At 37.8% G+C, this 15,953-nt stretch overlaps 1 protein-coding gene across 10 annotated transcripts in view; it reads left to right on the top strand.

Moving 5' to 3' along the window:
• Window positions 1-15,953, top strand: part of LOC120790467 (epidermal growth factor receptor substrate 15-like 1) — an 82,652-nt gene that overhangs the window by 46,529 nt on the left and 20,170 nt on the right. For 6 of the 10 annotated variants that reach the window (XM_040127996.1, XM_040127994.1, XM_040127995.1 and 3 more), the window contains 6 exons: window positions 3,442-3,547; window positions 3,872-3,922; window positions 8,969-9,105; window positions 9,535-9,598; window positions 15,208-15,353; window positions 15,760-15,853. In XM_040127996.1, the coding sequence (XP_039983930.1) occupies window positions 3,442-3,547; window positions 3,872-3,922; window positions 8,969-9,105; window positions 9,535-9,598; window positions 15,208-15,353; window positions 15,760-15,853 (598 nt within the window). The remainder of the gene's footprint in view (window positions 1-3,441; window positions 3,548-3,871; window positions 3,923-8,968; window positions 9,106-9,534; window positions 9,599-15,207; window positions 15,354-15,759; window positions 15,854-15,953) is intronic. The other 4 variants (XM_040128000.1, XM_040127999.1, XM_040127998.1 and 1 more) reach the window with 2 other exon arrangements.

Raw genomic sequence — 15,953 nt, 5'->3', positions numbered from 1 at the left:
ATGAGAAGCAAAGAAGAGCCAGGCTGAGGTTTGAAAAAGACCATAAGGATTGGACCATAGAGGACTGGAGTAAGGGCATCTTCTCTGATGAGTCCAATTGTCAGCTTTGCCCAACACCTGGTCGTCTAATGGTTAGACGGAGACCTGGAGAGGCCTACAAGCCACAGTGTCTCGCACCCACTGTGAAATTTGGTGGAGGATCAGTTATGATCTGGGGGTGCTTCAGCAAGGCTGGAATCGGGCAGATGCGTCTTTGCGAAGGACGCATGAATCAAGCCACGTACAAGGTTATCCTGGAAGAAAACCTGCTTCCTTCTTTTCTAACAATGTTCCCCAACTCTGAGGATTGGTTTTTCCAGCAGGACAATACTTCATGCCACACAGCTACGTCAATCAAGGTGTGGATGAAGGACCACCAGATCAAGACCGTGTCATGGCCAGCCCAATCTCCAGACCTGGACCCCATTGAAAACCTCTGGAATGTGATGAAATCAGGGTTATTCCACCAAATATTTATTTCTGAACCCCTACTTAGTTAAAACATTAGTATTGTGTTGTTAAAAAAAATGAATATGAACTTGTTTTCTTTGCATTATTTGAGGTCTAAAAACACTGCATCTTTCTTGTTATTTCTACCATTTGTCATTTTCTGCAAATACATGCTCTAAGGGACAATATTTTTATTTGGCATTTGGGAGAAATGTTGTCAGTAGTTTATAGAATAAAACAAAAATGTTCATTTTACTCAAACACATACCTATAAAAAGTAAAATCAGAGAAACTGATAACTTTGCAGCTGTTTCTTAATTTTTTACAGAGCTGTATATGTATAAATGTATGTGTTAGTTTAAAACAGTTTAAAACAGTCCATCTTTTCCTTTTCAACCATTCGTTTGTGCTGTTGGATATGTGCTTTGAGTCATTGTCCTGCTGAAAGACTCAAGACTTTCACCTCAAACCTAGTTTGCTGACACTGGGTAACACATTTTGCTCTAAAATGCCTTGGTGATCTTCTGATTTCATCATTCCATTAGTATATTCAGTGACTCCAGTACCAGAGGCAGCTAAGCAGCCCTACAGCATGATAGAAACCATTTTTATTGTTGGTAGGGTGTTTTTCTTTCTTTCTGCACTTTATTTTATTGCCTATAAGCAAACTTGATGTACTCCATTCCCAGAGAGATCTACTCTGGTTTCATTTGTCCATGGAACATTTTTCCTATAAAGACTTTATATCTAACAAAGTTTTTCCAAACATTAGTCTTGCCTTTTTGTGCCTTTCTTTTGGTAATGGTGTCCTCCTTGGCCTTCACCCACGGAGCCCTATTTGGTTTAATGTACAGCATATGGTTTCAGGCTGAAACCACCACTCCAGATTGCTCCAGGTCAGCCTGCAGCTTTTTAGATATCTTGCGTGTTTCTTTTTTCCGTGCAAACCGTCACAGATGTCTCTCATTGAGTTTCTTTTTGGTGTCACGTCCTGGACGTTTTTTCACAGTTTTACTACTGTGAAACTTCTTGATAACATTATGAACTGTTGAGACAGGGATTTCAAGATCTTTTGCGATTGTCTTGTATCCTTTGGAAGTTGTATGTTTTTTGATAATAGCATTTCTGATGTTCTCAGACAGCTCTCTTGTCTTTGCCTTTGTGAAAAATAAACTGGAAAGAATCAGCCCCTTTTTTATGCAGTAAACCACCATTCATTGGATAATTCAGGTCAGTTGAACACTGAAAGTTAAACACAGGTGAGTTTTATTTTATTTTGTTTTTTTTGTTTTTTTTATCTTGTTTGATGAACTAATTTAAATTTCATCAAAAGGGTGCCAATAAAAAGGGTGTCAAGCGTGCATTTTAGGTCTGCCTTTTTTATTTCACTGTATGAGAGAATTTGTTTTTGTTGTTGTTCAGTAACTTTGAACATATTCTGATTATACAAAATTGGTCAATTTTCATTTATTTCTGAAGATATTCTAACAATTCAAAGCAAAAACAAAAAAATTACTGACAGTCAGATTCATGGCCAGGTGTGTCCTGTTCCCTCGTTACATCATGATTAGCTGGTAGCTGTTCATGGGAACTCTCAATATGTGGTCCAAAGAGGTGTTGATGCAAATCAAGGATTATTGGATAATGGATAATGATCCAAAACATACTGCAAAATCAACCCCAGAGCTTTTCATGGCAAAAAAATGGAATATTCTTCAGTTGCCAAGTCAGTCACCTGACCTGAACCAAACTGAGCATGCTTTTCACTTACTGAAGACAAAACTGAGGGCAGAAAGACCAACGAACACGCAGCAACTGAAGGCAGCTGCAGTAAAGGCCTGGCAAAGCATCTCAAGGGAGGAAATTGAGCATTTGGTGATGTCCATGGCTTCCAGACTTCAGGCAGTCATTGACTTGATTTTCATCCAAGTATTAAAAATAATCCTTATATTATCATTATATTGCCTTGTCCAATTACGTATGTATATATTAAAATTCCAGTAATTCCTAAATGGTTAATGGGATACTTTTGTTAAACCCCTTGAATTAAAGCTGAAAGACGCACTTCAATCACATCTTGATTTGTTCGTTTCAAATCCATTGTGATAGTGTACAGAGGCACAATTACAAAAATTGTGTATCTGTCCAAACACTTGTCATTTCTGTATTATGCCATTGCATAATTACATTACAACTGAGGAATATACAAAACACCTATGTTTTGCTAAATTTTGCTAAGAGGTTGAAAAGAATGTTTCATCTTTAATTTTATGCCTTTTGGAGATCAGTTCATCTTCTACTCACTTACCTATTTACAGTAACAGAAATTTTGACCAGGGGTGCCCAGACTTCTTCATGCTACTGTATGTAATTTAGGAGAACTTTGATGGAAATGAAAAAAGATGGAATAAGATGCTGTTCAGAGAGCAGCAGGTGAAGATGGACATGGTGTTGATATGGCTGATGTCTTACTAGAATTCAGAGGTAAATGCATCCAAATAGTCACTGTTAATATATTGTCAAAAGAACGATTGCAGTTGCTAACATAGTGATTTGGCAATTCACTTATCGTCAAGTTCAAATTCAGATTTAATGAACACAAACCACAACACCCCAATTGTTCATCTGATATTGTATTAATTTGGATATATTCATCGATAATTGATACTCTATGTTTCTTATAAAGAATCTGTTTTTAGTTATAGACCTACACTCAGCTGACAGTTTATTAGCTTTATACATGTAGCTGAAAATAATGCCATCTAATGCAACAGTCCTGCAAGACTCAAGCTGTAATATACCTACACCGGATGTAGTAGGGTGTACATGAAAGGAAATGTTGTGTGTGTATGCTAAAACTGTGTTAACAACCACTCTGAAAACTCCTAAATACAATAGACTATAAAAAATCTTCCTCTGTCTGTTTCCTTCCTGTTTTTCTCCTTACCACAGGAGGATCCATTCAAAGTTAAGCCATCAGGTTCCAACAGCCAGCCTCAGGAGCTTCCCACTGACCCCTTCCACTCTGAAGACCCCTTCATAACAGACCCATTCAAAGGTTATCATCCCCTTTTACTTCCACTGTTCCATTCTGTTTATAAGTGTTCCTGTATCTCCTGTCTATTCTTCCTTTCTGCGACACTCCTCTGTTGTACATTTATTCTTCCTCATCCCCTCATTTTTACACAGTATACCACTCCTCTCCCTTCCTCTCCATTCTTTTAGCTAAAGTATGTATTTACTGTTAATCATGAGTTTCTTTCCTCCTGACTGCTTATGTTTTCAGCTTGAGTTGCTGACTATTTTCTATGTTTTCTTCCTCTCTTCCTCTTTTATTTTCCTCCTCTTCCTCTACCCTCTCTGCTCGATTCCTCTCCTGTAGGTGACCCTTTCCAAAATGACCCTTTTGCAAAGCAGCCATCAGCATCCACAGGTATTTACTTGGGAAAAAGGAGCTCAAAAACTGAAATCCCTCATTTATACAAAATTATTCAAACCCTTAATTCAGTTCTTTGTAGAAGCCCCTTAGGCAGCTATTACAGCTTTGAGTCTTGGGTAAGTCTCTACAAGCTTTGCACACCTGGAATTTCGCAGATTATCCCATTTTTCCCAGTAGATCCTCTCAAGCTCCGTCAGATTTGATGGGAAGCGTCTGTGAACTGCCATCTTCAGGTCTCTCCGCAGATGTTCTATGGAGCTTAAGTCTGTGCCACTTAAAGACAGTCACAGACTTTTCCTGAAACCGCGCCTCTGTTGCTTTGGCTGTGTGCTTCGGGTCATTGTCATGCTAAAAGGTGAACCGTCACCCCAATCTCTGGTCACATGCACTCTGTAGCAGGTTTTCTTGAAGGATCTCTCTGTATTTTGCTGCATTCATCCCTCTTTCAGTTCTGACCAGTCTTCCTGTCCCTGCAGCTGATAAGCCCTCCCAATAGCATGATGCTGCCACCACCATGCTTCATCGTGGGGATGGTGTGAGCCAGGTGATGAGCAGTCGTGTTCATCAGACATAGAGTTTGGAGTTCTGCCCAAAGGGTTGAATTTTGTCTCATCAGACCAGAGAATCCTTTTCTGCACGCAGTCCTTTAAATGCTATTTAATAAACTACAATCAGGCTGTCATATGCCTTTTACTCAAAGTGGCTTCTGTCTAGGCCTGACTGATGGAGTGCTGCTGAGATTGTCATCCTTCAGGCAGGTTCTCCCATTTCTGCAGAGGACTGTTGGGTTCTTGTTCGCCTCTCTGACGAAGGCACTCCCTGCCTAGTTACTCAGTTTAGCCATACGGCCAAGTCCTGCGGTTTATTTAAAATTACTGTATCTACAACACAATAAAGTGTGCAAAAAGTGACGGGTTCTAAATACTTTCTGAAGCCACTATATATATATAAGTATTTAGAAATATCAGTTTCTTGTTGGTGTATTTATACATTATTGAGTGTTCCCCTACCTCACAAGATTTTAGTGCTTTTACATAAATAAAATCATGTTCCTTTCTCCTTGAGTGAGTTAAATTAATCTGAGAATGAAATTAAGAAAATTGTAAGTGAAATATTTAAATAGTTTTGTCAATTTTTGGATCAGCTAGACACGGACTGAAGCTTCCTGAAACATCCTAGTTATTCAGTGACCAAATTAACAAAACAAAAAGTATAAAACCGTAAACATCTTTCAAATTACTTGTGCAGCATAATCCAAAATATCAACTGCATCTAGTCTTAAAGGTATATTTTTGCTCAAATATGGCTAAATTAAGTACCTGTACAATATTGTCTCCCACCCTTTGAAAATTAATATATTCAGTCAGAGTTCTGTCAGTCATAACTAACATGTTTGCAATCGTGAAGGGAATGAAATTATTTCATACAGATAATACAATATATGTTATATTTTTATGGGTTATGGCAAGATAATGCTTTATTGATAAGTTAAATCAGATCAGTGGATCCATTCTAATCCACTGGAAAAAACAACAACAATACAATTCCCTGGTAAATGGTGTCTTAAGCCTCAAATAATGGTCAAGCACACCTCCAAGAGTGGCCTGTGATTGTGGTGGCAGGTTTGTCTTTTGTTGATCATGTGTAAAACAGCAGTGTGTGCAACTGTGACTTCTGTCACACTTCCCTGTTCAGTGATATTGTGGAGTTTCACTTCTCTACTTAGTAGATGGAGATCAGTGATAGAAATCAGCCTTTTTACACAACAGTGAACCTCACACCCAGATACACTCGGTGATCACACTGAGTTTCTCAGGCTCATTCCTGCTACTCCACAGTATACAACCCATTATTGGGCATTTCTGAGGCTGTTGTTAGTTCAGCATAAATACCATCTAAGTTATAAAAACCTGTGTGAATTTACCATATAACCCTGAAACAACCTATTAACTATAGTGGTCCTTAATTCCCCACATCAGACATCCCACACATTTTTTAAAGTTGCTATATGTAAGTATTTGCTAATGCTACATAGCATTGCTACGTTAGCATTAGCTAACGCTACATAACTTTACCATTAACAGCTGTTTACTTCCCAGTCTAGAAGAAACGTTGCAAGTTCAGTATCAAACATCATTCCTTTACTCGCCAAGAGCTGTCTCCAGCGGAACTGTAATGTTACTCTTGTTTTGCTGCTATTTCTATCACTTCTTATCTTTGTTGCTGAATGTGGTTTCTTGCCAGCAGCGGGTGGTAATGTTGGTCGCTTGCCAACAGCTTCAGCCATCGTTACATTTACAGGACAGGAGGTTAGAATACACCCTCTGGGCAGCGCTACTTTCCTTCATCCTCTCATGTTGGACTGAGAGCAAACTGGATGCTACAGTGACTCACTTTTGCCGAGCCAGGGCTAGCTGGTTAGCATGCTAACATCTTTGACATAATGTCAAAACTGTTATTTTTTCATATTATGTTGATAAGTTTGATTAATTTTTAAATGTTTTAAACTAAAATACTTACATATAGCACCTTTAATCACACAGACTTTCCTGAGAATGTCCAGGAAATCGCGTCCGGTTTATTAATTGTACTGAAAATGTTATTACATACTGATTGCTTTACACAAAATAGAATACGGCTAACATGGTGAAAATGCTGATATTCTTGTTTTTTTTAAGACAAGAATGACTTTTGTTCCTTAATGATTGTTGGGCCACTTAAAGTTAAAATATTGTAATTTTACTGTCAAAACACGTGCATTCCAAAGGAGATCCATAACTTCATACTAAGTTTTAAAACTATACTACTTTGGTGTGGCAGTGAAACAAATTTTGCTAAAATTTCTTTTACTGTAACAAAAAAATCTTACTTTCTGTCAGTTGTGTCACTTTTGTGGACAGCGGGGGAGATTGGGCAGCTAAGCTGTTACTGAATACAATCTTTACATATTTTAGTTATTGTTATTTTCTAAACAAAAAACAAGTGTACTAGTTATCATTTTAATAGAGGAAATATTTTTCCAACTCAGTCATTTTAAGAAATACATTTTCTGAACACTAATTAATTTGAAAAAATACATTTTCTAGCCCAATAATTCAAGTTTATTTGTTAATAGAGAAACACAAATTACATCTGTAGACTTTCGAATGATACTATTACCCATTTATAATTTAGTTACTGGACTTGAACAACTGCACTAATCAGTATTTTAACAGAAATGCATGACACAGGCTTTCTGATAAATAATTTTCCAAGTCAGTAATTTGAAGAAATACATTTTCTGAACCAAATAATTCAAGTATTTTTGCACATCTGACACTTTTTCATCTGCTCTTGCAAAAAGAAAAATTTTCCTCTGAGCTTGACTCCTCATATGTGGAACGTTCTTTGAGAGATCAATAGAATCAACAGAGTGGTGCAGACCTGAAGTGCTCGGCAAACAATGCATCGGATTGTAGATCAGTAAGATCAAGCTGCACATCACTTGGACTGTTGTCTGCATTACAAGTGAAAGGAGAGGAAATCAAAAGCATGTTACTTTCCATTGTAAGAAACTGTCATGAAAACTCACCATGCAGGGTGACATAGATGCATATCTCTTGTGATGACCGACCAGGAGTTCTCTCTTGCACTGTTGGGTGGTGGGTGAATGTCTTGCTCTCCACTTGACAACTGAGAAGCAGAAGTCCACATGAATGCCTTAACAAGGCTGCATACCTTACGTGCAAAATGCCCTTGCCTTGTGATTTGGAATTCAGCTCTTTTTTGAGGCCAGTCACATCAGCAGCAGTTGTCTAATCAGTCGGCCAGTTGTCATTGCTTAGTTCAGGTTTATCCTTTTCTTTCATCTCTCTAAAGATTTGAATCTGATTTTTCAATACTTTGCCTAAGATGAGCCATCTGACAGCTGTGTGGTAGGGAAGGTTTGTGTGTTCAGAGTTATGGTCCTCCAACAGTACGACAAAACTGCATGTGGTTTAATGCCTTTGTCCTAATGAAGTTTACTAGTTTGGTTACAACATCAACTTATGTGTTAAATAATATGTTTCAAGAATTGTAATCATTTTTGGATTAATATCAAACACTTTATCATGCATCCTTTAAACAGGCCCACATTTTTTCCTGTCAAAATCGGACCTCATCAGATCAGACATCAGTTGTATCACCACCAAGAACACTTGTAAATACTCCTTGCTGTTTTTGTAGCATTGCCATCAAATGCTCACATGTCTGTGCCCTCTTTTCTAGTGATGGATTTGTGTTTTTCAACAATGCATTACCGGCTATTTCAGTGAAGAAATATTTAGAAGTCCATACATTGTAAAATGTCCTGCATTCAGCATCAGCCTTTCTCTGTCTGCCACTTATTTTGCTAGGTACAGAACACTTGCATTCTAGCTATCTGGTCTTGTTGCATTCTTTCTTATGTGCGTGAATGTCAGAGAGGCATTTGCAGACTCAAATGATGCTTTCAATTTTGTATTTGGACAGTGTGCATGTACGTTGTGTACGTCTCCATTTCAAAATAAGTGGAATTAATTTCAGGCAGACAATGGTTTACAGAATTTCATAATCTTTTTAGGATTTCAGCAAAGGCAACCAGTAACAAGATTTTCATTTGGCTTTCTTTTGACCTTGCGGGCCAGATGGGACATGTCAACGGACCGCATTATGCCCAGGTGGCTTTAGGGCGTCTACATATGATCACCAGTATAAACTGAGCTCATCAGAAGGTTGGACACAGAGTGTAGGGTGTATCAAAAACAACATGTATCTGTCTAACTGTCTGACGTCACAGACAGCTGTCATCTCAATGGTTGCACACACTGAAATGGTAAACAAAGTTAAAGTTGAGGTGTAAGTCTCTCTGTAGGAAAACAATAGCTCACATCGTCACAAGGTGATGCTGGTTCTGATCATGTGTAAAGTCTGTTGGACCTCTCCTTAGGTAACTGGGTCTGTTGTCTGGTTAATGAAAAGTTTAAAAAACACTATTGTGAGAATTATAATAGCTGATGTTGTCCATCGTTTCTGCTGCAGATCCCTTTGGAGGCGACCCATTCAAAGAGACAGATCCATTCAAAGCTTCATCAGAAGATTTCTTCAAGAAGACCACAAAGATGGATCCCTTCTCCACACCAGACCCTTTCAGTAAAAGTGCCACGTTACCTTCCAAGGTATTTGTTGAAGATTGAACGCCAGAACATGGAATTTTAATGTGTAAAAATTGTATAAAATCCCAAGAGTGGCGCATATAACTGCTTACTGTTAGGGTACCAGCCTGTATTGCATACTTTGTGGTAGTATATCAAGTGGAGAAGTGAGCCTTGCTACTGGAGCCTGGCTTAGTTTTATCATATGTAGTCTTAATACTCAGCTCCCTCTATTGGTAATAAAACTGCTGTGGAGAATTCTTGCCCTCTTACAAATGCAGAGATTTTCCTGGCGTTTTTGATACACTAATAAAACTGCTGAGTCGGGGTAAATTCAGATTTTATGTACATGGTAAGGAAAAAAATAGCCAAGGCATAATGCATGAGTTTGCATGTGACTTGAGTTAATTTACTATTAATTTAACTCGGTATTTCTTCTTATGCTTCCTGCAGCAAGCCAGTCACTTTACAAGCAGTGATCCATTCTCTTCAAGTAACCCAAAACCCAGAGGACCAGGTATGATTTGTTTTGTTATCCCCCCACAGCCACAGTGTCTCTGAATATCATGTAGTTTTTTAAAATCAAAAGTGAAAGTTATGTTAGTCTGTGTGCTCTCCAATATTCAATATTGCTTATAAAACAGTCTTGCTCATGGATGTACAGCATTGCCTACAATGTCCTCAAATAACCACAGATAATGGAACGCATGACCTTGGTATTCGTTGGTACAACAAACAAACTAGACAAATTGGTAGACAAATTCCCCAGCCCTGTTTTGAGGTTAGATTGGAGCCAGTTTTGCCATGTCTTTCAGTCTGACACTGGCAATGTTTTTTTACAAACACACACTGTGGATCAGCTTTAACACCTCATTGATTGGTGGAACTTGAGCCTGCCACCACACTGCGACCTCTGTTGCTCAGATTGAGGTTGCCACGTTGGACTCCCTATTTAAACCATGGCTGGAGGCATGGTTTTTTACTTCAAAAACAGCTTCATAACAGTCACACTGGCTGTTCCTGCCTTTCATCCTGGTAGATCCTGTCAAGCTCCATCAGATTGGATGGGAAGCGTCTGTGAACTGCCATCTTCAGGTGTCTCCACAGATGTACAGTGGGGTCTAAGTCTGGGCTTTGACTGGGTCAGTAAGACGACTCTCATAGACTTGTCCTGAAGCCACTCCATCATCATCTTAGTTGTATGCTTCAGGTCATTGTTGTGCTGAAAGGTGAATCGCTGCCCTGGTCTCAGGTCACATGCTCTCTGGAGCAGGATTTTTTTCAAGAGCCTCTCTGTATGTGGCTGCATTCATCCTTCCCTAAATGCTGAGAAGCCTCCCCCATAGCATGATGCTGCCACCACCATGCTTCACTGTGGGGTCGGTATTAGCCAGGTGATGAGCAGTGCCAGACATAGTGTGTGGAGGTCTTCCAAAAGGTTAAATTTTTGTCTGATCAGACCATAGAATCTTATTTGTCATGATCACAGAGTCCTTTAAATGCCATTTGGCAAACTCCAAGCAGGCTGTTATATGTCTTTTACTCAAATTTGTGTCTGTCTAGCTACTCCACCATACAGTAAAGGCCTGATTGATGGAGTGCTGCAGAGATGGTTGTCCTATTGGCAGATTCTCCCGTCTCTGTAGCCAGCCACTGTAATATAATTCATCCTGAGGAGGACATGAATGTGTACCAAATGTCATGCCAATCCATCCAATAACCGTCGATAAATTTCATTCAAATCCACAAATTTTAAACCAGAGGGAAAAAAGTCAGGGGGTCACTAATTAGTAGGATTCATTGACTGGGAACCATGGATGTCTGTACAAAATTTCATGGCAATCCATCCAATAGTTGTTGAGGTATTTCAGTCTGGACCAAATTGGTGGGGCGACTGACCAAGATCACCGCTAGCATGGCTAACAATTCAGACAGGAATTAGACTTTGAACCACTTTTTTGAATAATAGAGTGAACAGATGAAAGGAACAATTCCTGCCAGTTTAAATACCCTGGGAACAGTAGCTTGGCTGATAGACACATTCTTAAAAAATTCAGATTTTAGAATAATCTTTGAAAAGCGTAAATTAAAAATTTGTGAAAATGTATGTAAATAGTTGCTGATTCAGTATCAGACAGGAGTTAATTCCACTCTATGGTCATTTTGCCGTAGCTTGTGATGGTATAATCTTCATATAATTATTATCATTATTATTATTATTATTATTATTATTATAACCTAAATAGAATAATAAATAGAAAAATAATAAATTATAAGAATTAAAATATAAACATAGTGTGGTCGAAACCACATCATATCATTTGCTTAATCTAACCCAAACCAACCCTTCCCTCCAACTTGGTCATAAACAATTAATACTGAGATTTCATACCAGAAAGCAATCATCTAACATAGAAACACAAAATAAGAAAAAAAAAAGGAAAAAGAAAAGACATGCAATGAAACAAAAAAGAATATATATTCATATACAAATGCATACGTACATACATATGTGCTTACATATACTGTGTGTGTGTGTGTGTGTGTGTGTGTCTTTTTATACATATATATATACATGCATACATACATACATACATCCACCTACATATAATACTTCTCAAACACAAAGATCCTCCACATCTATCTCAAGGGGGAGACCTACTCCAAATATCTCTATCCCTGAAAATGTTATTCTTACGAATCAGAATGATCCATTTCTGCCATTGTGACTCCTATATCTTTCCTTTTAGAAACTACTACTAAGGGGTCCCATATCTCATTAAATTAATCATATCTCCTTAATCCACTTACTTACGGATGGTTTTTTGTTACGTTTCCAGTTAAGAGCTATCATCCTCTTTGATTGCAAAATACGTATGTATATATATATATGTTTGTGTGAGAGTACACAGGTCCTGGTTGAAATTATTGGCATTCCCAAAATTAACCAATATTATATAATCAGAATAAAATGTCAAAAATTACTGAATAACACCACTGACAAAAAATGCTTTCATATAGTGAAATAAAAAATACAAACATAAAATGTACCCCTGACGCAATTATTGGCTGAATTTGAATTGAATTTAAATTAGTTCCTCAAACAAAATAAAAAACAAATAAGACTCACTTGTGCTTAATATTCAGTATTCAATTGACCTGAATTAAGTTATGATAGTTTTACTTCATAAAAAGGGGCTGAGAATGAGAAATGCTACCATCAAAAAACATAACAATTCCAAAGGCTACAAGGAAGTCGCCAAAGAAATTGAAATCCCTTTTTCAACAGTTTTGTTTTTCAGTTGTCAAACTGTAAAAATGCTTCAAGGATGTAGTGCTTAGAGGAAACTCAATGGGAGAAGTTGGCAAAGGTTTATGTGGATTGTGGGAAAAAAAAACAAAACATGCAAGACATCTGAAGAGCTTTAGGTTTACCTGGAGCAATCTGGAGTGGTGGTTTCAGCCAGCACCATGCCGCACACTAAACTATGAAACAGATGGACAGATGAAACCAAAGTAGAGCTCACTGGGATGCAGTGATTCAGTTTGTTTATATGCGACACAGTGAAACCCATAAGGAAAACAACATCCTACAGTACAGTAAAACATGGTGGAGGTTCTATCATGCTGTAGGGCTGCTTTGCTGCCTCGGGTACTGGAGTCATTGAATGTATCAAAGAAATTATGAAATCAGAAGATTACCAAGATATTTTTTAGAAAAATGTGTTGCCCAGTGTCAGAAAACTAGGTTTGAGACCAAGGTCTTAGGTCTTTCAGAAGGACAGCGACTCAAAGCAAACATTCAGCAGCATAAAAGAATGGCTGAAAAGGAAAAGATGGACTGTTTTAAACTGGCCAGCAAATGACTCCTGACCTAAATCCCACTGATAACGTATAGAGAGAGCTGAAATCTGCCATTGCAAAAAGGACTCCTGTAAACTTAAAAGAGCTTGAACACACAGCAAGGGACGAGTGGCAGAAACTACCAGCAGACGGGTGCAAGGAGCTTCTAGATGGCTAAAAGAAACGTTTAGAGGCTGCCATTGTTGCCAACGGTTCTGCAACCAAATATTACTAAAGGGTGCCAATAATTGCATCCAGGGTACATTTTGTGTTTGTATTATTTCATTATTATGCAAATGTTTTATTTTTATTTTCTTTTGTTCAGTAACATTGGGCAATTTTTAAATAATATTTTGATTATTCAAAATTGGTAAATTTGCATTTATTTCACTAGATATTCTAAATTTAAAACAATGTGTGTCTTTGTCTTTGACATCACAATTATGGATATTACTGTCAAATTTGTGGTTTTTAACGGGTAGCAACCATACGCCTCAGCCATACGCCTATTTATTGAACATGTCTGTATTTCATCACACATTTTATTCAATTCTTTGATTGTTAAGTCCTCATTTAGATCTTTACTCCATTCTTACAAAGTTTCTCTTAGGACCTTTTACTTAGAACATCATAAATGGAAGAAAACATTGCAATGTTTTATGTAATTTCTTCCAAGGAGGAAAGGACAGGACGCACAGTAGAAAGCATTCAGAAAGCATTCAGACCCTACACTTTTTTCATATTTTGTTATGCTGCAGCCTTATGCTAAAATTGTTTAAGTTAATTTTTTCCCTCATCAATGTTGCACTCAATACCCCATAATGATAAAGCAAAAACAGAATTTTACAAATGTTTGCAAATTAATTAAAAAGGAATATCTGAAATATCACATTGACGTAAGTTTTTGGCCCTTTACTCCTTACTTAGTTGAAGCACCTTTGGCAACGATTACAGCTTTGATTCTAATTGGGTATGGCGCCACAAGCTTTGCACCCCTGGATTATTGAGTGTAGATTGGTGGGCAAAAATGGCAATTTTATCCCTTTACAATAAAATCTACATCATAGTAAAGAGTGCAAAAAGTGAAGGGGTCTGAATACTTTCTGAAGTCACTGTAAGTTCTGCTCTGTTGTATGGAAGGTACAGGTATAAAATTGCTAAAAGCCTTCCAAAGCAATTTAAATGTATTGGTATTCTGATATATCCATTTTGAAAATATTGATTCGGATGTTGTCATCCTACATGCTTGGAGTTTGGTAACCTGTTCTTACTGAGTAAGAATTGGCTTTTACTATATTGTGTGTATGTGGGACTATTTTTATTCCCAAATAAGTTAAAAAATGGAAAGGTTGAATTGTCCCACGTTCTGTCTGGGATCTTCCCTATCCGTTTCATTTAATAGCATTATTGAAGACTTGTTAATACTGACCTTATTACCTGCCATTTACCCAAAGGTTGAGACAATATTTAATAATGTTGGAATAGATTTATCTAAATTTTTAAGAAAAACAACATCATTGGCAGTCAGCACTATCTTCTGCTTGATGTGGAATATTTGGATGCTAGACATGTCCTTATGAGACTTTATTGCTGTAGCAAGTGGTTCAATAGCTACAATAATAAGAAAAAATTGCTTGGGAGAGGGACGTCTGGAGTACCCTGTTTAACCTGCTGCCACCGTGACCAGGATAAGTAAAAAAAAAAAAATGGATGGTTGGATCTTCAGTACAATGAATAGCTCCATCTAATTGCTACTGTTTGATGTGCCATGCAAGTAACAGGTTGTTCCCATGCCCCATCCATCCATACACACTTACATGCATACCTGTATACATACACCTGCCAAAGTACTCAAAATCACCTCTGTGGTAGTTCCAGCTACAGTAGTTGTCTCTAGGACCACGTTTTGTAATGATGACACACACACACACACACACACACTGCTGCAGCTGTTAAATATAATACACGCTGTTCATAAACATTAACAAAGCCCATTAACACCCTTAACTCTCTCTGACAGTTTTCCTGGCCATGACAGGTCCAGTCAACCCACTGGAGAACCTCTGAACAGTTTTTGCTCTCTGAATTGTAGTTTTTTTATAAACTGTATCCAATATTTTTGATCCTCCCTGTTTGTTGGTGAGGTATTGCATAAAAACATGCCATAGATCTAAGTCTACACACAAGTCGAGTGGTCTGAACAACATCAAACATTTTACATAAGCTAGTAATTATCATTGTAAATGTGACTCTTGATAAAAAGTCATTGTGTTTCATTTCCAGACCTATTTGGCTCCTTGGACCCATTTGGCAGCAGTTCGTTCAGTAGCAATAGTAACAGCTCCGCTGGATTTGCAGACTTCAGCCACATGTCGAAGCCCAGAGATCCTTTTGAAGGCAGGGCCAGCTGGCTGCCAGACTACCAGAAGGTACCAGAGGCCAAAACTTTCCTGAAAACATTATTTTTTGGGCAGATAGACATACTGTATCACACACAATTTAACAGTCTTAAATTGTGTACTGTCATATTGGCATAAATATTAAATGAGGGGTGTCTCATATTTGGTCCAATACGGTACAATTAATAAAGGTCTTACCTTTTTTACCACAGTAGGACTGGATTAATAGTACCGTACAAGTAATTAGTCATTACCATGATTTTTAATCGTATCTATATAATTTCTAACAAAACAAAATTTAATCATATCTAAAATTGAAGGTTTTAGAACTCTTCATTACCTATCTGATATCACTGCCTCTCAGATTATAGTATAATGTAATTACAGTTGAGTTCTAATAGAACCACATATTGCTCCTGTCACTCTTTCTTGCCAGTCAGTCTTTGTGGATGACCCATTCAGCAGGAAGAATGACACGCCTGCTCTGCCACCAAAGAAAAGTGTTCCCCCAAGACCCAAACCACCCAGTGGTGAGTGTCACACTACATAGGCTATGTGGGGGGTGAGAGGAGAATAAGAGTGAGGAAAATCAAGACTGTATAACAGTTTTTTAGAGGTGCTTATATAGCC

This window comes from Xiphias gladius, chromosome 6, assembly GCF_016859285.1.
Source record: "Xiphias gladius isolate SHS-SW01 ecotype Sanya breed wild chromosome 6, ASM1685928v1, whole genome shotgun sequence".
In the NCBI taxonomy this organism is placed as follows: Eukaryota; Metazoa; Chordata; class Actinopteri; order Istiophoriformes; family Xiphiidae; genus Xiphias; species Xiphias gladius.
This window is presented reverse-complemented; position numbering and strand designations above follow the sequence as displayed.